Genomic DNA, 25,470 nt, shown 5'->3' on the forward strand with positions numbered 1-25,470 from the left:
AAATTGTCAATATCTGGCTCGTATACTCAGTGTTTCCTCTGAAACTCACTTCTCTGAAGGCTAAAAATAAGGACACACTGAGTAACCTCTCCAGACCTCTCATGAGTAACCTCTAACCTCTCAAGACTGTCCACCCCTTTCCCCTTTAACACAGACCTCTTTAAATTTTTTGTAGTGTGTGCTACATCTTTGGTGTTCTGGGTGCCTATCTTATAATTTTCTTCACTTTATTTTAGCTATCTCCATTCCACACTTGTTAAGAGCACTGTGTGACTTTCTGTCTAATTCAGAGGAGAAAAGTAAACATGCGCGGCAAAATAGAGCCTCTTTGCTCCTGCTGTCCACCACCCAGACCCTCTCAGTTTTTCCCTGTCTATTTGGGGATTTACTGTACAGCAGGTATCTGTGGAATGCCCTACCGTTCTGTGTCTTTAGGGAATTCCTGTGTCACTGAATGAAGGCCTACTTGCCATAACTATATGTGACCTTTCAAAATCAGTCTTTTTTTGGAGCAAAGTCCAGGATCCTCAAAACTGTCCGGGACGCCGTTATCGGAATCTTTAGGGTTTTGCTCAGTGCCTGTCTTGTGACTCTCACCTGAGCCTCCCTCTCCCTCATCCTCTGCTGTCTAACCCTCTCCTCCACCTCCCCTTATCGTCCTTATCATTGCAATTCATGTGATCAATGAACTTACAATTACATTAGTTAATTGAGCCTGGATTTCCACGCAGGGCTCCATAGTTAAGATTTAAAGTTTTTTAATTATCTAGCTTTTTTTTTTTCTTTAAATTTAGCTAGTAGCTAACCACTTAGTAAATAACCTATATAGTAGTACAGTAGCCTACAGCAGTAGCCTACTTTAGGCCACATGACAAAGATCCATATGATGAGAGATTGTTAGCCTGACTAAAGTGGCAAACATAGCAACAACAATGTCCCATCCCACTCCTTTGATGCCTCAGCATGCCTGTCTTGTTTGAATAAATCTCTTGAATCTTGAATCTTTGAATCTTGTTTAAGAAATTTAGCCATTCGCTCAGTTGCCTGTATAATATCATCTTCTTTTTTCCTCTTTTCTTTTCACTTTTGAGCACCAGATTTGTCAGCAGACATTTTGGCAGGTCGATTTGGTGAAGGGGGTGTGGACAAATTAATGTAGGACTACCCCTAAGACCAAACCATTTTGCAATATGATATGGGGGGACATCTTTAGGCTACATATTGCACAATGAAGATAAATGATTTGTTTGTTTGTTTGTTTGATTGTTTTTTTGTTTGTTTGTTTGTTTGTTTTCTCCAATAATAAATACAGACGATATAATGAACAAAAAGGATTGGACTGAGGTCTGAGCATTTCATCAGCAGTTTTTCTTGGCCAAACTCAAATACAAACACGGTGGTTTATCTTCGTAAACTGTTGGGCATCGACATTTTAAATGTTAAAAATAGTACAGGCACAGAGATGGTTTTCAGTAGTAGTATTCTTTATTGGAGTTCAGTGATGATACAGCCATCCCTTTTCCCTCATGTCCTCTCTTCCATTCTTCTGTCTGATCTTCTGTTTTTCGACATGTATGACTCAACTTAAGACACTGTACAATTACTTTCCCTCCTTTTTTTATCCTCCAACATCTCACAACTGTAGTAACATTCTCCATTCTCCTCCACCATTCTGTCAATCTTCTCCAGCAGTTCAGTGACCTGTTTTTTGTTTGTCTTGTCTTTATTATTAAAGACATGGTATCTCTGTCCACACTGCTGGACCAGACTGTTCAGAGCCTTGTTCTCCTCAATGACTTGCTCTATAGTCTTTCCCACTAACTGATCTCCATGAGTGAAGAGAACGAGTATGTAATTTAGTGCCTCTTCCCCAAAAAGCATCCTAATTAACTGAATAACTTGTTCTTCCTGTGCTGTGAACCTTCCGAGTTGTAGAACAATGAGAAGGGCATGAGGTCCTGGGCTGGATAAATAAACACTTCTCTCTAATTCTCCAGCTGTTTGCTCCTGTGGGAGATTTGTGTCAAACAGTCCTGGAGTATCAACTACAGACAAATGCCTTCTTTCAACAATTGACTTCTGTAGCTGTGACTGAAGTGCTACAGAGACTGAACGCAGGCCTGAGTAAAATCTCTCTTCACCCAGTATGGTATTTCCTGTTGCACTTTTTCCTGATCCAGTCTTGCCGAGCAGCACAATTCTTCTCTCAGACAGAGTGCTGGTTATTTTGGATGTTGATGGAACTTTTCTCATTTCTGAAACTGTTTGCGGAGAGAAAGATAGAGATAATTACATATTGTTCACTACAGTATAACTGATACCATAGAGATATAATTACAAACTGTACACTACAGTATAACTGATACCATAGAGATATAATTACATACTGTTCACTACAGTATAACTGATACCATAGAGATATAATTGCATACTGTACACTACAGTATAACTGATACCATAGAGATGTAATTACAAACTGTACACTACAGTATAACTGATACCATAGAGATATAATTACAAACTGCTCACTACAGTATAACTGATACCACAGAGATATAATTACAAACTGTACACTACAGTATAACTGATACCACAGAGATATAATTACAAACTGTACACTACAGTATAACTGATACCACAGAGATATAATTACAAACTGTACACTACAGTATAACTGATACCACAGAGATATAATTATATACTGTACACTACAGTATAACTGATACCACAGAGATATAATTACAAACTGTACACTACAGTATAACTGATGCCATAGAGATATAATTATATACTGTACACTACAGTATAACTGATCCCATAGAAATAATTACAAACTGTCCACTACAGTATAACTAATTCCACAGAGGTCATTCACTGAATGTAATTGTTTCATTGTTGCAAGTAATTAGTTAGACTCACTGATATTTGTGTCGAGTATAACTGTAATAAATAAATTAAATAATTCTGTATTAGTTACTTCATGTCCCATATTTTATGATTCAGCTTGCTCTGAATTAAACTGAGCATGTTCTCTCATTTAATCTTAATCCAGATTCGCTCACAGATCAGGTATTTAGCAATACTTCATCCCTTTGGCATGCAACTCCATGTGGTACACAAGGGAGAGAGCCCACTGAAGTAAAACTAATTACAGAATACGACCAGATATGTTTCCTACATATAAATACACTGAGATATTTCTGGTTCCTCCAGGTGTATTTCAAATATCTTTTTGTAATTACGTACTAATTATATATTTTTAGCACATAGGACACAGAGCTGATTAGCTGGAAGTTTAGAATTTTTCAGTAAATTCCATTACGCCATGTTTACATGGAATAAAAGACTGAAACTATAAAACTGGTGATGTTTTTTTAGGTGGATATGTTGTATTATGTATTTTGAATCTCTCTTTCATACAGATATTGAACCATCCAAAACAGTATTTCCTACTCATATGTAACAAAGTAAAAGTAAAATCACATTAAAAACTTTTTAGAAGCACTCAATCAGGTTATGCTGCTTGTCACTGATGGGATTACAATTTCAAAAGGAAAATGACATTTGATCTTCATATCAGTTCTTAAAAAGCATGATGTCTGTGTTTTGAGCTTCAGTAACAGGAGTCACATGATAATACAATGAATAATGACAACCAATTAAGTAAATTATTTTGTAATCAAGTATTTGCTATGCATTGATCATTAAAATAATAATAATTATAGTAAATAGGTATTGAGTCTCTCATTGTTACCTGTTGTATGTGTTCTAATCCTCTGCTCCAGTGCTCTGATAGTTGTCCTCATCTCTTCAGTGTCAGTCTGATATTTCAGTTCCGTTTCTCTCAGTGCTCTGTCCTTTTCCTCTTTCTCTTTCTCTGAATCCTCTCTTTCTCTCCTTAATTTATCCTCCGGTTCTCTTCTCTTTTTCTCCTCTATTTGTTTTTGTATCACCATCTGTTTCTCCATGTCTTTTATTCTCTGTTCTCTCACTCTGATCTCCTCCTCCCCTCTTTTTCTCTCTTCATTTTGTCTCTGTTTTTCTTTTTCTACAGTCTTCTTTATTTGATCTAATTCAGAAATCAGTTTGACTTTCTCCTTTTCAGTCTCTTTTATCTTTTCAGTAAAGTCAGCCTCTATTCTCTTCTTTTCCTCTTCTATGTGTTTCATCTCTAATTCTCTCTCTTTATCGTGTCTCTGTCTTTCTTCCTCCATTATTCTCTTCATTTGATTTAATTCTGTTACATGTTTAGCTCTTATCTCTTCTTTCTCCCTCTCACCCTCCTGTTTCACTTTCTCTGTCTCCTTCATCTGTGTCTCTATTTGTTTCTCCAAAATCTGTCTTTTTTCTCTCCACATCTTCTCTTGTTCCGCCTTTATCCTTCTCTCCACCTGTACTATTCTCTCTTCTTCCTTTCTTCTCTTTTCATCATCCTGCTTTCTTTTCTCTTCTTCTTCTGTTTTATTCCTTTTTAGTACCTCTATCGCATATTCCAGTTCCTCTCTTTCTTCTCTCCGTTTTTCATCCCATTCTCTTCTTTCTTTCTCCTCTCTCTCCGTCCTCTGATGGTCCTCCTGTTCTCTCCTTAACTGTTCTTCTTGTCTCTGTTTCTCCCACTCTGCTCTCTGTCTCTCCACATCCTTATATATGTTCACCTCCCACTCTTTCATCCTTTTCTTATCCTCCTCTTTTCTTCTCTCATAATCTTCCTCTCTTTCTTCCATCTCACTTTTCAGTCTCTGTTCACTCTCTCTGAATTCCTCTTCCCTTCTATTCCTCTCTTCATTCTGTCTCTTTTTATCCTCCTCTATTTCCCCTTTCATTCTCTCTATCTCTGCCTCATATTTGGCCTTCAGTTCTTCTTTCTCTCTCTCTATCTCCTCCACTCTCTCTCTCAGCATTCTCTCCTTTTCCTCTTGGAGAGCTTCCTCTACCTGTCTGAACATCTCATTAGTGTAGAAGGTCCCTCCATTCTCTGACACCATGGTGTCTATCTTATCCAGGAGTTCCACAACCTGAGTTTGGTTACTGGGGTCTGTGTTGTTAAACACATGGTATCTGTTACCACACTGGTCAATCAGATTTCTCAAATCACCTCCAGGGTCTCCTATGTACTGTTCTATGGTTTTCTTCCTTAGTTTATCTGCTTTAGTGAACAGGACCATGGTGTACATTTGTGATTCATCTCCAAACATCTTTTGGATAATTTTCACGGCTTCTTTCTCTTCTGGTGTGAGTCGTCTCACCTCTATCACCAACAGAAACACATGTGGTCCTGGTGTCACCATGGAAATGCATTTACTGATCTCTTTTTTAATCTGCTCATTGTCAACTTCTGTATCAAACAGTCCTGGTGTGTCAATCACTGTTATCTGTCTTCCACTGACTTCTGCTGTCTCTCTCTGACATGTTTTAGTCACTGACTCAAAACACTCATCTTCTTTAAAAACATCTTCTTTCCCCAGGATGGTGTTTCCTGTGGCACTCTTCCCAACACCAGTCCTCCCCAGCAGTACTATTCTCAAAGTGTCTGATCTCTCTCTTACACCTGTAAAAACACAGAGATGGTGGTGTACAATACTTATTACAAACTTAGGTACCTCTTTACAATAAGACTACCCTTACAAAGGGTTTGTAAATGGTTTATAACTAGTGTATTAATTAGGTTGTGAATACTTTATTAATTGTTAATAAGCTGTTATAACACATTAGAATCGGTGACGTTGCTTGCCAAATAGTGATCCCACATTTATCTGTGCTGTTAAACCTCTGAGCTCATTGGTTACTTAGCTTACGTTGTCTTCTCCATCAGCCAACATTTATACCTGACAGCTTCACCAGATATTTGTTAATAAGTTACTAGCATTTAACCAACATTAGCATATTTTAATAGTCAAAAAGTTTTATTTTGCATATCAAATTTTTCTATCAAAATACCAGATCCATACTCTAAGGCTTTGACAATATTGTTTATCTTCACATTTTCAGCATGCTATCAGCAGCCATCCTCATTATTACCACAGGTTTTGATATGACATATCCTGTCATATTAAAGTGGTACATTGAGATGTGTGTGTTGGGGGGGGGGGGGGCGGGGTAGATAGGCAGAATTTCCCAGCATGCCTTGGGGCAATGGTACTGTTGTTTAGCCTCAATTCGTTATTGTTTAGTTTATGTTTTCCATTGTGGCTAGTAGAAGTGTATTTGTATTATTATCATCATGTAGTCTTTTATATTATTATCATCATGTAGTCTTTGTGTTGTGTTGTTAACTCTTGTGATAGTTTAATGTTATCTGTGTACCGTGAATGCAATTGTCTGCATGAATGATATACTTCCCACCCACTATGTCAGCAAGTTAAGTGTGTTCCTGGTTTGTGCTGAAAACTCTGCAACTCATTAATAAATATTTGTTTTAGACTTTACAGCAAGGCTCCCTTCTGCCAGTTATAAATATTAGTAGCTCATTAGTAAATGGTGATGTGTTTTACACTTTACAATAAGGCTCCCTTTTGGCAGTTATAAATATTAGTAAATAATAAACAAATGGTCATAAAAATGAGATGCAGCTGACAGTTCAACATGCTCACTGATAAAGGGACAACATAAAGTAAGATAAGCAACTAGCAAGATCTGAGATTTAACAGAATAGATGCATAAAAAATGCAAGTGTAACTTGATCTTGCCAAATAGTGAGCCCGCATTGATGTATGAAAAACTGTGTTATAACTTGTTTATAATTGTTATTAATGATTTATAAAGTGTTTACAGCACTTATTTACAACACATAATTAATGGCCTAATTATAAACCATTTATAAATCCTTTATATGAGTAGTCTTATTGTAAAGTGGCACACAAATTTAAAAGTCAAAATATGAATTCAATAACATTATAGTATTTTAATTATTTCACATTACCTCGTATATTTTCCTCCAGATTTCTGATTTGTATCCTCATCTGTTCAGCTTCACTTTGATATTTCTTTATCTGTGTAATTTCAGTCTGGTATTTCTTTAGTTGTGTTTCCACCAGAGAATCCAGGTACATGACTGTTGTGTAATGACTTCCTCTATTCTGTTCCACCAGTTTGTCAACACTCTTCAGTAACTCTGACACCTGTGAACTGGAACCTAAGAACTGATGTCCTCCTCTGCAGGATCTGATGATGGTCTGAGATGTTTCATCTAATTCTGTCACTTCCTGTCCAGGTTTCTGATTGATCAGGACCATGGTGTAATCATTGACTCTTGAGCTGAATATTGTCTGAATCTTCTCTATTTCTCCTTTGTCTTCATCAGTGAGGAAGCCCTCAGGAATGACCAGGAGGAAAGCATGGACTCCAGGATCACAGAGAGAGACACAGCGGAGAGTCTCACGCATCACTTCCTCCTCTGAGAGCTGAGTGTTGTACAGAGCTGGCATTTCCACCAGGGTGAGCAGGCGTCCACACACTTCTCCCTCCCTCCTCACACACACTGAGCTGGACTCTGGACTGGACTCTCTCTGGCCCAGTATGAGTTCTGATATGGAGATCTTCACTGATCCAACACTCCCACACAACACCAGGTTCAGTCTATCAGACACTGAAATAAAGAAAGGGCTGTTAGGAGAAGAACCTTTTCATCTTGTTTATGTCCAGCACTGATCTGTGTGTAATTGTTAGAGTCCAGTGTAAGAACTGTTTGCTAATTTTGGCAGCGGTCCTCATCCATTCTTATTACGGTATTTTACATTCTTAATGTCCGGCCCGTGATCTGTGAAACTCATATGCTAAGGTGTAGACTGCTAGCTTAAAGTGAATATTTCTAAAAATGTGCTGGATCAGTTTGGTGATGTTGTGAAATCTTTCTATTTTTCCAATGTAGACACACTAAAACACTGGTTTACACTTGGTTATACCAGCATTATTTAGCTGTTTACTGGACAACAGTATGTTGTGGTGTTAAATATGTTCCTCAGGAGTTTACTTTTTCAGACTTACTGAACCCCACTGTTGATCTGTAGTAGTACTGTGGATCAGTGTGAAAATAGTGTTAATATTTACTAAACAACTTTTGTATTCATGTTCCTCCAGAGTGCCTTGATACTGAGAAATTACAGGGTAAATACAATAACAACATTTATTTAAAGGCTACCTTTTTAGAGCTTTTGTACTGTTAGGTGTTCCTCTGGAGTTTAGTTTTTCAGACTTATTGAACCCCACTGTTGATCTGTTGTGTTACTGTAGACCATTGTCAAAATAGTGACAACATTTCTATTATGTCACTTATTTTGTTCATGAAGAAATGCAAAATGAGGCAAAAGTTATTGTTTTAGTATAGTCCAATGTCCATCTCAAGTCCTTCTGATTGTTAAGTCTAAAATGAACCAATGCACAAGCAAACAGTTAAGATACACTGACAGAGTACATCATCTGGTCTATGTTTTTCACAGGTGGATACCAGTGTGGAGAAATATGAAGCTAGTGAGGGTTCAGAGTTTGTCCCGGGACCCTGACTCACATGAAGGAGTCAGACTCAGCTTCTCCATGCATTTAGATCATTAGTCCTAAAGTCTTCTTAACCTTCAATACATGTTTACCAACCTTTTACACGTCAGTTACCCTAACTCTTTTGAGACTTGGTTTCCCTAAAAATTTGTTACCATTTTAATCAAAGGGAGTTTTTCTTTCCACTATAGCTGTTGGCTTTAACTCTGGGGCTCTTGTGTCAAGGTCTGTATTAAAAAGTCCCTCAGAAACTATTTGAAACTGAACTGAACTGAATGAAATTAAATTAATTTGAACATATATACGATATCAGATCCACTATGAATCCTCTATTGCCCCTCTGTGTGAAACTGATGTGTGACACATTCACTCACTGGAAGAAGGTGGAGTCATGCTCCTCTTTCTCCTGTCTCCCGGTTTGCCTGATTGAGAAAAAGTGATTGAACATTTGTAAGCAATAATATCTGATCTTTTTTATTGCATATATAAGGTAAAAGTTATAAATGTTCTCTCACATTTACCATTGTTTGATGACTTTGACATATATAAGTGTAATAGTTATATAATAATTATTATCAATATTTCTCTCACTGGAACTGCTGATTGTTGCCATATTTCTGAGCCCTCAGTCCTTTTCAGTTGTCCAAACCCATCACTGTTACCGTCAGATCTTCATTCTTCTGGTCTCTGAGGTTTTTGTTATCTTCAATCAGCTCAGTTTCCTGCAGTGCAGATGCTAGAGGTTACCAGTGATGTACTGTGAACAGACACATCATCACACATCTATCATCAAATTGATTCAGCATGTTGCAGTGTCGAAGTGTACTGTAAGAGACTACGAGGTGTGAGATTAATTGATTAATAGTTAGTTAGTTGGTTTTTTAGTTAGCTTACTGACCCTTGGCCCACACTTATTTTAAGTGGTATTAATCAGTTCAGACAGTGCTGCTACTGACGAGGGACTTTATAACCGTTTAGTTACCAAACTTGTTTAATTATCATTGATGTTATCACAATAAATTACTCATAAGCAATGCTAAGTTAGCTAGTTTCTTTGTGTTTCTTTGTGTATAAAAAGAAAAAAAAGAAAGAAAGAAAAAAAGGGAAAAAAAGAAAATACTTCATAAAATATTTTTCAGAAAATAATAATTTGATCATTTTTGGTAAGTGTGGGATGATGCACAGTCACGTGTCACGTGTAAAATATAAGAGTCGAAGCGTCTTCACTCTGCAAAGGTGTCACAGGGTCTAATTTGCTGACCATCATTTCATCAGTGCGCATTAGATATGTATTTAACTCATTGTCATTACTCTATGTGATATTTTTAACCATTGTGATGCTTATTATTTGCGCATTTGTATGCCAAGAGTTTCAATATGTATGATGGAACATTTTATAAAATGTATTTGTTTGTTAATAATAAGCCAGTTGATTATTGTCCTCACCAACTAGTTGTGTTTGCGTTTGATGGCTGCAGGACTCTCCTTTTCATTTTAAGCTCCATGGTATTGTGAGCGAGTAGGGGTTGTGAGTTTGCCACCAAAAGACAGTTTTATCAGACAAATTCTTGCCTGGTTGTGCAAGCCTCCATAAAAACATTGTTAAGTGTGTGTGTGAAAGTAAGTTTGAAACCCTGGGCTAGAATAATCAATTTCTGTTTGTCATGAGTCATGGCACCTGAGCTAATTATGATACATGCACTGAATTTGTTTTTTTGTTTTTTTTTCTTAAGTTGCTATAGTTTCACAATTGAAAAGCAATTGTAAAGCTGGTTTAATCAGGTTCACCCAGCCATGACCAGTAAGGCTGCAGCACGAACAGGAATCTGGGAGGTTAAAAAAGTAACATGCCATAACATGCAATAACAGTTAAAAAGCTATACTTAATGTCGTAAGAGTTCATAAGCAATCCAGTTAAATGATATTTGTGCATTTTTGGTGCTTTCCAAACCTAAATATGTTTAACTGTGATTGTAGTAATTTAAAAATATTAACTTTAATAATGCTACATAAATAACAGTGATATCACTTTAGACAAAACACATCCAGGTCTTACCTTAGAAACGTGTTATACATTGTATCAAATACAATACCATACACAGTCTCATACACTGAATAAATGGTTTGAAAAAAGGTACTAGTGAATTTTTACTCTCTTTAACTGCCCCTCCACTGTATGATTTCTGTGTGACAATGATACGCTAACAGACATGATGAGACACGACAGACATTTTTTCAGACGATCTTTTGATAGTTTGTCCTTTGCCTGAATTTTTAGTTCAAACACCATAAAAGATAAAGAAATCTAAATTCCATGTTGTCTGAATGAATATAATAAAATACTACCTGAGAACAAGGTCTGTCTTTATTTCTCTACATTTTCCAAACTGGTTGTTTTCAGCCACGAACAAAGTGAAAGAAGTTTTACAGACTGAATAGAGTTACGTCACCTGGTCACATGATCTGAAGGTATGTTATGACATCTTCCTCTACAGATTACTTTAGCCCCCTATTCATTTAGTTTAACAAAATAAAATGTGTTCCCAAGAGTAAATAAAATTATACACTTTTGAGTTTCCAGTCAGTTTGACAAATGTCAGGGTTGCACTTTCACTTTAATCCGCTGTCAAAGCTCTGTGACAACTAAGTCTTAAAACTGTGACATGTCTAAATCAGTTATGACTGTTTATGTCACATTATGACGAACACTAAAGGTTGTTCTGTGTCAGAGTGAAAATAAAACAGGAGCTGAGTATCTGCACTGATGATGGACACATTGCACAGTTAAATGTAGTGGACAGTTCACATCATAAAAATATTGTTTTAGTAATCATAATCAGTCATACATTAAATGAATCTCATATTTCACTTCTTCCTCACAGAAGACACAGTGCTCCCTCCTCTGGTGAGAGGAGGAAATTATTTCTTCTCTCTCCATCCCTGCCCTTTCGAGAGACACCTGTGCATTTACTGTCTGCTGGTACTTCTCAGCTTCTATGTCTGATCTCTCACTGGGCACTGCAGTGAGGCATCTGGAAATTTCCTTTTGGCAATGTTCCCATTCCACTCTTCAATGTCCTGCTCACCTGGTTTACAGGAGAAATAGTGACCATCAATAATGACATTTTGCTTAGAAACCTTAGTTGGATTATTATGGTTCCCCACTGATTATTAGTGAGTTTTACAGATGACTGTTATACTATACATTTCAGACTGGTAGACCTGGTGGTCTTATGCAACACTAGGGGGCAGTATTAGTACACATAACCTATCAAACACTAAGGTAGGTTCACATCTTAACTTTGACACTGATGTTCATGTAATCCAGCGTAACCAACAGGAGGTTCTTTCATATTTATTCAGTGGGCATATTATGTGTTAAAACTGGCACATTCACTTTAAATTGCGTTCCGTTTTTGCTCAGTGACCACACGTTCATTCTTGAAATGGATTGTTTTGGAGATTTCTGTTCGCGATTCTGAGTTCTGGCTACACTAGATGAGTTAATGCAACACCACACAAATCAATCACAAGCACAGATACAGATGTTAGCACTGTTCTGTGTTAACAACGAGATGTGTATATGACTATAATTAACAGCATATGTATCAACATCCATACTCTATAACAACAACAACAACAACAACAATAAGGATTATTTAGAGCCCATTATCACTTTTTGAAGTCCTAAAGGGCTTTACATCTAAACTGGTGGGAATGAAACTAAACTATGAAAGGAGAGCTTACAGGCATTACTCTGCCCTTGCTGAGGAAAAACTTTGCAGATAGCTAAACTTGTCCACACACTCTTGAATTTGAAAGTTTTTTGTTTTGTTTTGTTTTGTTTTGTTTTTATTGCAGCCCTCCATCCAGAGGAAGAGTGCGCACGCAACTCAGCAAACTATGGCAAACATAAATAATTGCATATGAGTATACAGTGAAACAAAAATTTGTCAAACTTATCGTCTTAATTTTATGTTATATGTTTTTAACAACAGTAGACAGTATATTTTGTGAGCGTTACAGGTAACCATGGCAACTGAGCTACACAGCTGGGTAGCCAGCGGTACCTAAAGAACACAACTTTCACCGAATACAATACTGTCTAAATTCCCAAATAATGATGAAATAAACTTATGAACATGTGAAATTTTACTTACAGATGAATTAGGACTGCAGGTTGGATGAAAGATATAAACTGTGTTTGATACGTAAACAGTGGGAGTGATACATGCAGCTGCCAGATTTTACTAGCAGCCTGATTTTCCCGGAAGTACATCATACTGGAAGTCCAGTCTGCAAAACACATGCACAGTTGATTTTGTGCACTGCCCGATTTTGGCGGAAGTCCAACAGTCCGAGAGTCCGAAAGTCCGAAAATCCGAAAGTCTGGTCTGCAATGCACATGCGCAGTATCCGAAGCATGTGCTCATGCATAAATATTTTACAGCACAAATAATGTGCAGTGTTTTTACTGAGAGACGGAAGCCATTTCTCAATATGCGTTTTTCTCTGTACTTACATTCTCGTGGACTTGTGAAATGTCATCAGTCACAGCCCAAATACTGTTCCAATTCAAAGTTTGCATGTAGCCAAGTACAGGTCAAATATCCATGCATGTTCTTGATTCGTTGATTTATCAAAGATGCATCAGGTGACTTGTGTGGACTTGGCTTGTCAAGTTTCCCAGAATGTAGCCTATTTGACACAGTGGCAATGGTGGCAGAGGAACTACCACATAACTGTAACTTTCGTATTATGACTATTGTTCTGTCAGCAAATGTAGTTTTTAAGATTTTTCAGGCGAGAGAGTAATCTTTCTTATTTCGAATATGGGTCAATAAATATAGCGGCTCCTTTAAATGTTTGCAGGAGTGACATCTGCTAGTGGACCAAACTAATGCTATCTGAACTGTAATTTTAGCAAGAATGCTGCTGTTCAAAGTGTATATTGAGCGTGCTGCATTCTTCTGTCATCGTGAGTCTGGACTCCCGAGCTGAACTTGCTAGTGTGAACTCCCAAGAATGGGAGTCCGTAGTTGACATACTCCGTATTGGGAAACAGCGGGAGTGCTAGCCTGTATACCACTACTGATAATGTGATTGAAGTAATGTGTTTTGCAAAGGTTCTCTGTAGGCTAAGAATAACATTCACTGCTGGAGTAAGCTGTTTATGCGCTTAGCTCTAACTGTTTATCAGCAAGAACGCATAGTGCACTTGAGGTTTGAAAACCACCAAATCATTTTTGGTTCGCTCATGTAGCCTTCTCAGCCTTAACAGGCAACTTGTAAGTAATTAGTGAGTTTGTAAATTCTTAATATAAATGAGGTTGTCTATTTGTGTTACAATGAATATGTGCTAGAACTGAATTAAGTCACTTGAATTTTGAATTAGATATAAAACACACAAAGTACATATGTAAATGTGAAACTGTTTCTTTGGGTTTTCTAAAATAAGGACATAATGGCAGTACATCTGCCAGGATTGGGGAATCTAGCTGCCCTGCTGGCCATTCTGTGTATTGTCATGAGTTGTGCTTTTGTTTATTTTGGTATCGCCATGTGTTTCTGTTGTCCCTGTGTACTCCTGTCCCCGCCCCCCACCTGATCCCTATTATTACCTGGTTTGTCTCCAATAGTCTGTCTCTGCTGCTCATTGTTCTGTGCATTTAAGTCCTGTGTTTGTACCTGTTCCTTGCCAGATTGTGACCTTTAGTTCTTTCTGCCAGTCTGTGAGTTTGACCATGTTTACCTGGACCTGTTTTTGCCTAACGTTTTGGATTTGGTTGCCCTGTGGCTCTCTGGCCTTGACCTTGTTTGAACTCTGTTTTTGACCAGTCTTTTGCCTAACGATTTGGATTTGTTTGCCCTCTGGATTTTTGGATTAAGACCTTGGACTGGACACTGTTTTGAGATTGCCACCTAATTTTTTGAATAAAGAAATTTTAACCTAATTCTACCCAGTGGGTCTACAATTGGGTCTTGGTCTGTCAAAACCTCACACATAATTGCTAACATACCTAGTGGAAATTCCAGTTGAAAATCCAGTAGCCAGTCTATTGGAATGAACTGGTCTCAAATGGTCTGTACAGGTTTCAACTGCCCAGATAAGAATACCAGTTGAAACCATTTAAAACCCATTTGGGCCAATAGAGCTATGGGCAGTGGCTGCTTCACCAGTTCTGCCCAGCTGAAACCAATAGGATGTAACTGGTGTTGTCTGCTTTTTATTTCAACTTGAAACAGTTGGTCTCAACTGGTCTAACAAACCCAATACCTTGGCACTTGTGAGAAAGTGTTGTACATTGAGAATGCATTCAGAAATAATGAAATATAATGAAATGGATAGTTTGATTTATCAATTAACAACATACAAAGTGCATTAAAGAGAATACTTTTTTTTTTTTGGAAGTGTCAAGTCATTTGTTAAACATTAATCGTTAGTGTTTCTTTTATATTCAATTTAAAACGCTCATTTTTACAGTAGCATATTGCTTAAAGAAAGTTTTCTCCCTTCCTATTGATCTTATCCAGCTATAAACTGATCAAAGAAGTGCACACACTTACTTGGACATGATCACTTCTTATTCGACCAACTGTTTTGATCAAACAATCAGTCTTTTTCATGATGATTAGGAAATGTACAGATATACATTTTGTCACTGCACTCAAGTAGTAAACACTTGCCAACAATGTCTCTAGGCAGCACAACACAATTATGTTCTGATCGACTGATGCACGTTATGTGGGGGGTGCTTGCAAAGTTCAAGTTCAAGTTCAAGTTCAAGTTTATTTAGAGCCCAATATCACTGTTTACAGTCTCAAGGGGCTTTACAGGCCACAACAGTCAAATCAAAATATGACGGCACCCCCTGACTTAATCCTCATGGCGGGCAAGAAAAAACTCCCCAAAAACCCAAGAGGGAAATGGGAAAATGGGAGAAATCTTGAGGAGGACCACAGAGAGAGGAGACCCCTCCTTGGTCAGACAGGTGTGCAATAGGTGCCGACCACGTGGGCAGTTACAGCTGAAAATAAATTGGGGCATGAACAAAGGGGATGGTGATGTAGACAGGAGGCTGACGGGGGATGGAAGATGATGACACCAGGATGGATCAGTCCACAGGGCGGGAGGAGTCAGGATCACTGGTGTCTCAGGAGTAGCATGTGTGGCTCGAGAGAGAGAGAGAGAGAGAGAGAGAGAGAGAGAGGGACATTGTTAGATGTTCATTTCCACATAATGGTTGAGGTAAATATACATCGTGTGCCGAGTGCAGGCAGGGACTCCAGCAAGACTAACTAGTACAGCATAGCTAAAAGGGAGAGCTAGAAGGTAATATGGACATGATGGCACTCTGGGACACAAGGCGGCCACCCACTCCACAGTCAACAAACCTGAGTGAACATGTTAAAGTGGGGGGGCGACAGCATCCAAACATCCCAGTTCACCAAACAATCTATGCCCGAGAACCCTCCAAATCTGCTCCTTTGCCTAGTAAAGAGCTATTAGCAAAAGGCTTGGCTAAACAGATAAGTTTTCAGCCTTGACTTAAACATAGAGACTGTGTCTGAGTCTCGAACATTAATTGGGAGGCTATTCCATAACTGTGGGGCTCTGTAAGAGAAGGCTCTGCCCCCTGCTGTAGCCATCATAACTCGAGGTACCAACAAATAGCCTGCACCTTTTGATCTAAGTAGGCGTGGTGGATCATAAAAGACCAGGAGTTCGCGCAGGTACTGTGGCGCAAGACCATTTAATGCTCTATATGTTAATAGTAAGATTTTATAATCAATACGAGATTTGACTGGGAGCCAGTGCAGTGTGGATAAGATAGGGGTGATGTGATCATATTTTTTGGTTCTAGTAAGAACTCTGGCTGCTGCATTCTGAACTAACTGTAGCTTATTTATACACCTAGTAGAGCATCCAGACAGTAAGGCATTACAGTAGTCTAATCTAGAGGTAATGAAAGCATGAACCAATTTTTCAGCATCTTGAAATGACAATGCATTTCTTATCTTGTTAATATTTCTAAGATGAAAGAAGGCTATCCTGGTAATATTATCTACATGAGCTTCAAATGAAAGACTGGGGTCAATAATTACACCAAGATCTTTTACTGCTGCACCTAATGAAAGAGAAAGGCCATCCAGAGTAACTATGTGGTCGGAAAGCTTACTCCTAGCTGCATGTGATCCTAGTACAAGTACTTCTGTTTTTTCAGTGTTGAGTGAGAGGAAATTCGTAAGCATCCAGTGCCTAATATCCTTTAGACATTCCTCAATTTTGTTAAGTTGGTGTCTCTCGTCTGGCTTCGCTGAGACATACAACTGTGTGTCATCAGCATAGCAGTGGAAGCTAATACCGTGTTTACGAATAACATTACCTAGAGGTAGCATATATAAAGAGAAAAGCAGTGGGCCTAAAACAGAACCTTGCGGGACTCCGAACTTTACCTCAGTATGTGCAGAGGACTCACCATTTACATCAACAAACTGATAACGATCAGTTAAGTAGGACCTAAGCCATAAGAGGGCCGTTCCCTTAACTCCAACAACATTTTCTAGTCTATCAAGGAGAATGGTATGATCAATGGTGTCAAAGGCTGCACTGAGGTCAAGTAGCACAAGCAAGGAGACACAACCCTGATCAGAGGCCAGTAAGAGGTCATTTGCAACTTTAACCAGTGCTGTCTCTGTGCTGTGATGAGGCCTAAATCCTGACTGATACAGTTCATGGATGTTATTCTTATGTAAGTATGAGCATAACTGCTGTGCTACAGCCCTTTCTAGGATCTTGGAAATAAAGGGGAGGTTAGATATTGGCCTGTAGTTGGTCAATGAACAGGGGTCAAGGTCAGGTTTTTTAATTAGGGGTTTGATAACTGCTAGTTTAAAAGATTTAGGTACATAGCCAGTACTAAGGGAGGAATTGATTATTTTTAAAAGCGGTTCGATGACTACTGGCAGTATCTGCTTAAGGAAACGTGTAGGTAAGGGATCTAGTACACAAGTTGGTGATTTTGATGAAGAAATTAGTGAGGTCAATTCGGTCGCCTGAAGGGGAGTAAAACATTCTAATCGCTGATCTGATATAGTTATATTGTTATCTACAGTGTTAGTGATCAAATTATCTGGCTTAAAATTTATAGCCTGGATTGTTTGCCTGATATTTTCAATTTTGCTATTGAAAAAATTCATAAATGCGTCGCCACTGAACATTGATGGTGTGCCTGTTTCCGAGGTGCTTTTATTCCCAGTTAGTTTTGATACGATATTAAATAAAAATCTAGGATTATTTTTGTTGTCTTCTATTAGGGTGGAGAGATACATTGATCTAGCGGCACTAAGAGCTTTTCTATAGCTCAGGAGGCTCTCCTTCCATGCTAACTGGAATACTACCAATTTAGTTTGGCGCCATTTACGTTCTAATTTTCGAGTGGTAAGTTTTAAGGCGTGTGTGTGCTCATTATACCAGGGAGCTAGTTTTTTCTCTCTGATTATTTTCCTTTTAAGTGGGGCCACATTATCTAAGGTGTTGCGGAATGTTAACTCTAAAGATTCAGTTGCCTGATCAAGTTCTGTGGGGTGTGACATTGTTCCAGTCAAAGTTGATAACTCTGGGAGATTATTGATAAAGTTCTGCGTAGTAGCTGGCGTAAACGTACGTTTATTATGATAGCGTGGCGAGCTGCATATATTATTACTAAGAAATATTTTGAATGAGATAAGATAATGATCTGAGATAGCTTCAGATTGTGGAAATGTGACTATACTTCCTACATTTAGTCCGAGTGTTAGTATAAGATCGAGGGTGTGGCCACCATTATGAGTGGGCCCTATGACCGTCTGATTAATCCCTACTGAATCTAGAATGGACACGAACGCTGTTCTCAGAGGGTCCTGTGGGTTATCAAAATGAATGTTAAAGTCTCCGACAATTAGAGCTTTGTCTAAAGAAATAACAAGGTTTGAGATAAAATCTGCAAATTCACAGAGGAATTCAGAGTACGGCCCAGGCGGTCTATAGATAATAATTAGTGTGATAGACTGGGTATTTTTTGTGGCTACATATGTTATGTTTGTATAAAGAACTTCAAACGCATTGAATTTATGTAGAGGTTTTTGTATGATGCCTAGGCTATCATTATAAATAACTGCAACGCCTCCTCCTCTGCTAGTTACACGAGGCTGGTGTATATAACTGTATCCGGGAGGACTAGCTTCATTTAATGCGACGTACTCATTTGGTTTGATCCACGTTTCTGTTAAACACAGTACATTAAACTCCTGATCAGTAATAATTTCATTGACAATGAGCGCTTTAGGAGTAAGAGATCTAATATTTAACAGTCCTAGTTTTAGATCGAAGGTGCTGGCGGTACATTCTGTATGATTTAAATCTATGTTAATTAGATTACTAGAACAAATTCTCTGAGTATTTCTACATTTTCGTATAGGTCGGGGAACAGACACAGTCTCAATATAGTTTAACCTGGGTGACGACTCTGTGCAGCTAGCAGACGGTCGGTTTAGCCTTTTTGCCTGCTCCCTGGCCTTGGCTCTGGATTGTCACGGATTAACTGTTCTGAGACTATGCGCTATGTTACAAGAAATGAGAGCAGCACCTTCCCGAGTGGGATGGACACCGTCTCGCCCTAAGAGGCCAGCCTTGCCCTCAAAACTATTCCAATTGTCTATAAAGCCCACATTGTTGTCAGAGCACCACCTGGACATCCAGCAGTTCAGCGACCATAACCTGCTGTAAGCTACATCGCCTCGCCGGATTGGGATGGGGCCAGAGCATATTACTGCATCGGACATCGCCTTCGCTAATTTACACACCTCTACGATATTACTTTTAGTAACCTCTGATTGACGAAGGCGTATATCGTTAGCTCCTACATGAAAAACTACCTTAGAAAACCTGTGCTTACTTAACACTTTAAGATTACTTGCTATGTCCGGCGCTCTGGCTCCCGGTATACAGCTAACTAAGGCTGCTGGTGCCCCTAAAGGTCTAGCTAATTTCACGTGCCGTAGAATGGAATCTCCTATAACCAGAGCTCTTTCAGGTTTCTCAGGGGGTGTTTCACTGAGGAGAGCAAACCTGTTTGACACGTGAAGCGGGGAGTGGTGCGTCTCTCGTGGGCTAGCCTTAGCGTTAGCTTTGGCTTTGCACTTATGCCGCCGAGTCGTCACCCATTCGCCCCGCTGTGAGGGCTCTAGTGCCGGAGTCGGAGAGCTGCTAACTCTTCCTGAGCCATCCAGATTTTCTTTTACAGGAACTAGGCTATTCTCACTCTCACTAAGCCTCTCTAGCATCTGGATGCGCATCTCTAATGCTACAATCTTCTCCGTCAGGGAGCTAACTAATGCACATTTAGCACAAACAGAGCTATTATTAATGACGGAGGAAGAATGGCTAAACATCCTGCACTCGACACACTGAACAGGCTGAGCATTTGCCATAGTGAAAGTTTCACGTACCTTAATCCCAGATTTAATTTGGTTTTAAATTAGGCGTTGGTATTTAAATTAGGCAGTTCACGCGTAGGGCAGCTGCAGAGTCGCACAGGAACAAACCGGAACCGGAAGAAGTCGGCACCTGGGGCGCCGGAGGAGGCTTTGTTTCGCTGTACACTGAAAAGTTTAACAAGGAGCATAACCTCTGAATGATGTGTAGATGTGTACATTTTTAGAATTTCACCAAATCGTCCACCAGACAACTGTACAACTGTGTCAAGCCTTTGTAGCCGACGCCGTCAAGCCTTTGACCATTGTCTGTTATGCACTACTACAGCTGATACTGCCCTACCGCTCTTTTGAAAGAGCTCCCTCTCTTCACTGCTGAGTGTATATGGATAGCCCTCTCCTAAAACTGTAGTGCCAGGACGATCCTCAGCCACTTGTAATCGGGGGTAAGAAGTTAGGTTGACACAGAATTTCAGTATGTCATGGTGGACATACTGAAAATTGCAGAAAACAAGGTTATTGTATTTCATAGCACAAATTTGTCAGCAATTTGAGTTGCTACACCTCTTGTTCCTTTAACAAGTTTCAAAATCTCTCCATTTGCTGACTCAAAGACAAAAACAGAATGTGCCAGAACACTTTTTGCGAGGTGAAGGAGTGAGTGCACATTTGATGTCATTTGTTCCTCATTATAAAGCTCCTGAACCCCAAACACAAACTCAAGTAAGAGGACATCTGCTTCATTTATATCCTTTGGGAAGATGCTGGACTTCAGCAAGAGATAAATGGTTTGGACTAATCTGGCAAAATGCTTTACGTACTTTGAAGGCAGAATTCCATTCAAACAAGGCAAACAGTAAAATAGCAACCAAGTACGCCACTCAGAGGCTTTCCAGAATTTACGCTCCTTCACTGATCTGGGTAACCGTGAAATGCTTGGAGCACTGATGTAAAAATCTCTTCCCACTGAACTAAACCAGAGCTCAGCTATTTGCTTTTTTACACCAAGAAGAGTACAGTGTATGTAGTCTGGTGTAAAACCCCAGTTGAAATGTGGTACATTTATAAGCGGAGATGGACCTCTGACACCCTTTTAACTGACGCTGTGTTGAAGAGCCTTCTCCATGTGCCTCAGCATTTCTCTTTCAGTTCTGTCAGGGTGATCGGATTCAGAAATAGGGTATTTCACTTGCCATGCTACCATTTTCCCTGGATGATAGCACCAACTACATCCAAAGTAACCATTAAATTGTGTTGTGTTTTGCATAGCGGGTCTTGCCACCGAATCAACTACACGACATAAACCTATTACTTTAGAAATGACCACTTGTTTAGACTTAGTCATCCACCAACTCCACTTTCTGCCAGGGTTTTAGCATCCTCCACAGAATGATGGAGGAAACTACTGCCTCTTCCAAACCACAGACAAGCCAGAGCCGTGTGTTTTCCTCTCTCTTTTGGTGGAAGCTCATTTATCATCATATGTATAGGCCTTATTGAAAATGCAGAGGAGTTGAAAACTGGGCTGATTACGTTGATTACGCTCACTCTCACAGATTTTGTCTTACAGCTCCCATAAGATTTTTGTTGTCTTTCCTTCTCAATGTTGTTGAAAGCGCACAAAACAGAGAATATTATATTTAAAATTCTCTCATATCAGACATCTAACTGCTATTGTGACAGAAATACCATGTAATGCCGTAAAAATGCCATGCAAGTCAGGTAGGGTTGTAAACTATTTTTGCTGCACATGTGTGTTGCAGACCGGACTTCCAGGCTTTCATACTTCCGGGAAAATTGGGCAGCAGGTAAAAATCAGGCAGCTACATTAACAGTCACAATACTGTTTCTTCTGGAGGTGTTTACTTCTATTATTAACAAGCGCTGTAGTTACAGAACAGGTAAACTGAACTGACCAACCTTGTGGCAGAGACTCCCAATAAACTTAACCCAGGACAGAACAGGCATAGTCTGAGCCTCCCTAATAGTCAAATCGAAATGATATTATCCATAAGTTAGAGAACATAGATAAGTTCTTAGTTTGGTTTTAAAGGTATTCAGAGAGTTTGCCACCCTCATTTCTAATTTCTGATTTCCACTATATTCTTTAAGCCATCGGTTGTAAGGTATAAAATACTAAACTACTACTGTGTAAGCAATATAGTCTATAAGATATAAAATATATACTCTATAAATTATAGACTATATTGGAGATGCCCGAGTCCTGGAGGGCCAAAGTCCTATTTCTATTCTTGCCAGCCAACTACATGTGGTGTGTGATTGACTGAATAGCACAGATCTGTTTTCCAGGTAAAACCATCATCCATTTAAGAGATTAAAACAAAAAGCAGCAGGACTGTAACCCTCCAGCATAACCCCTTCAGTCTATAACCCTGACATAATTCACCCTGTGCGTGCTGATAGTCTATAAGCTCTGACCCTGACATAATTAACCCTGTATGTGCTGATAGTCTATAAGCTCTGACCCTGACATAATTCACCCTGTATGTGCTGATAGTCTATAAGCTCTGACCCTGACATAATTCACCCTGTATGTGCTGATAGTCTATAAGCTCTGACCCTGACATAATTCACCCTGTATCTGCTGATAGTCTATAAGCTCTGACCCTGACATAATTCACCCTGTATGTGCTGATAGTCTATAAGCTCTGACCCTGACATAATTCACCCTGTATCTGCTGATAGTCTATAAGCTCTGACCCTGACATAATTCACCCTGTATGTGCTGATAGTCTATAAGCTCTAACCCTGACATAATTCACCCTGTATGTGCTGCTTTTGTTCTCCGCTGGAGGGGCATCCATTAGGAAACATCCCAACATTCTCATGCACGCATGGACGCCCTTTACAGCACTGCCTCCCATGTTCTCTGCTGGAAAGGGCACCTCTGGGACACTGTCACCCTTTACAGCACTGCCTCTCATGTTCTCTGCTGGAAAGGGCACTTCTGGGACACTGTCATGCAGGGGTGACATAGAGGGCACTTCATAATGGCACCCTTTTCCACTGGAAGGGCACACATAGTTTAGACCATTGTAAGGGCACCTTACAGAATCACATTGTCTCCACTAGAAGGGCACTCATTAAGACACATTATCAAATTTTCTTGCTATAGAGGGCAGATCATCATAATTTACTGCATGAAGGGGTACCCTAAAGAGCAGCCAGTAGAGGGCATTTTAGCAACGCTAAAGTGGGGGGGGGGGCAAACTTCATGTTAGATTTCATACTGATGGGTTTCCCTACACAATGGTCAAGCAGAGACCGCAGAAGATGATATTCATAAAATATGGCCATAAGTACATGAATATCCATAGAGAACCTCCTTATTATTCAGATTGTGTTGTAGAAATCGTTAGATAAGTAAAAACAGTACAATAATTAATATGTAAACTAGGTCAGTTTACACACTGTAAAACCTAGAAAATCTGGCACAGGAGCGGATAAGGATCTGGGCTTTCCGTTTGTCTCTTTCCCTCAAATCTGAAGCATGTTAGTGCATGTTTGTTTACCCTGGTGAAAAACTGTGTCTGAGGATGTAGATGTATGTCTTAAGATCTCAGTGTATCTTGGTCTGGACTGATCTGAGATCTGAGAACTTATAACACTGATAAGACTGCCTTTGACGTGCTTAGTACAGCACCATGCGTCACAGGTACAGATACTGCAGTAGGGTGCTGGGAATGTATAATGACAGTAATTATTATGGTTGTGTAAAGTCAGGGGTATCACTGAGATAAACTCACATTTCTGAGAACACTACTTCCATTCAGTATCTGATTGTGCATCTCAGATTGTAGATCGCCATGATGGACTGGCAACCTGTGCAGGGGGTCTCCCCGCCTTTTGCCCAATGAGCCCTGGGATAGGCTCCAGCAACCCCCCCCCCCCAACCCTAACTAGGATAAGCCGCTTAGAAAATGAATGAATGAATAAAAAGATTACAGATCACAGAACAGAACAGAATGTTTTTTAAAAAATTGTGCCATGACAGAGAATTAAATACACTGACTTCACTGTCGGAACCTGGGCATTAACAGTCTGTATGATTGGGCATTTGTGTTTTCTGGTAAAATAATAAAAAGGGGCAGAGGTGGTTGTGGTCTTTTTTATTGAGGCTCAGTGATGGTTACAGATGAAGAAGGAGGACAGAGGAGTAAAGAGACGCTCCTGCACACGCAATGTTACTGAGACTAGGAGAGGAGAGGAGAGGAGAGGAGAGGAGAGGAGAAAAGAAGAGAAGAGAAGTGAAGAGAAGAGAAGTGAAGAGAAGAGAAGAGAAGAGAAGAGAAGAGAAGAGAAGAGAAGAGAAGAGAAGAGAAGAGAAGAGAAGAGTTTCTTGCACAAGATATTACTGTGACCAGAGAAAACAACTTCTCGTTCAAAGATAAGCCCATGTTCCTCAGGGCCTTTGACCTTGTCTGCCATAGGTATCAAGCACCTCAGACTCCCAACCCGAGACTGGAGTGAATGTATTCTGCTTAACCCTCCAGTTCCTGTCAATCTGTGTGACTTACTGTTTGGTTCTATGAGTGGGATGATGTGGAGATATATGATTATGTACATAATAGGATGTGTATGTGTCATGTGGATGTGTGGATGTGTGAATATGCGAACGTGTGTGTGAGGACATGTGTGTTAACTTGAGATACTTTGAGCAAACACTGAACACATCCTTGACTGCACTAACAACACATGTGATGCAGTTTGTCTGTGAATAACAATGTCAAACAATGTAGTACTGAGGTCAGGCAAATATTAAAGAGATTTCCAGCTCAGTCATATGTCAGGGTTAATAAAGTGGGGTTGAAAGATTTTCCGGCAAAACTTGGTCTGAGATGAGGAGTGAGAGTCTTTTGATGGATTGAGTCAAATTGCTCTGAGAACATAATGATTTAGGATTTGGAATCTTACAAAACACAGGTGTTCTACAACTATTATTAATTAATACTATTTTTTAATCTTATTCATTATTATTATATAAGTATTTGCTAAAATTCTGAGTTGAATTATTGGCAGAGAGTTACACATTTTCCTCTACACAGGAGAAGACATGAATGCATTCAAACAAAACCATACACGGACAATGAATGTATAAACATATGACTACATACATACATATGTATACAACACTAATAGAACACAATGAACAATATTTTTGATTTGTTATATATAACTCCTCTAATAATTTAACAATAATTTAACCAAAATGTTTCTATGACCCTGTTTTGATTTTTTGTTTTGTTTTGTTTTGTTTTTGTGGAAGCTGCATTAACTACTACAGGATGCAAGGGAAAGTGATTTTGCATCATTGATACTCATTGTTGTATTGATTAGACTGGAGTTCTGGAAGAGAGAAATTCAGGAGTGTGTGTGTTTCTAGGGTCATTTGTGGAGAGTCTGTGTGCTAATGATTCTGATCCTGCTACAGACTAGTCTGATTACAACCATTTTCCCCTTTTGGTGTGTGTGTGTGTGTGTGTG

At 39.2% G+C, this 25,470-nt stretch overlaps 1 protein-coding gene across 1 annotated transcript; it reads right to left on the minus strand.

Annotated features, from left to right (window-relative positions):
- Positions 1-1,584: 1,584 nt before the first annotated feature.
- LOC115829262 (GTPase IMAP family member 8-like) lies at positions 1,585-24,414 on the minus strand. Its single transcript, XM_030793319.1, has 6 exons — positions 24,342-24,414; positions 24,120-24,179; positions 6,920-7,585; positions 4,656-5,548; positions 4,293-4,328; positions 1,585-1,821 (listed from the first exon to the last, which is right to left on the minus strand). The coding sequence occupies exons 1-6, from the start codon at positions 24,412-24,414 to the stop codon at positions 1,585-1,587; spliced, it is 1,965 nt and encodes a 654-aa protein (XP_030649179.1).
- Between the last annotated feature and the right edge of the window lie 1,056 nt (positions 24,415-25,470).

Source organism: Chanos chanos, chromosome 16 (assembly GCF_902362185.1).
Source record: "Chanos chanos chromosome 16, fChaCha1.1, whole genome shotgun sequence".
Lineage (NCBI taxonomy): Eukaryota > Metazoa > Chordata > Actinopteri > Gonorynchiformes > Chanidae > Chanos > Chanos chanos.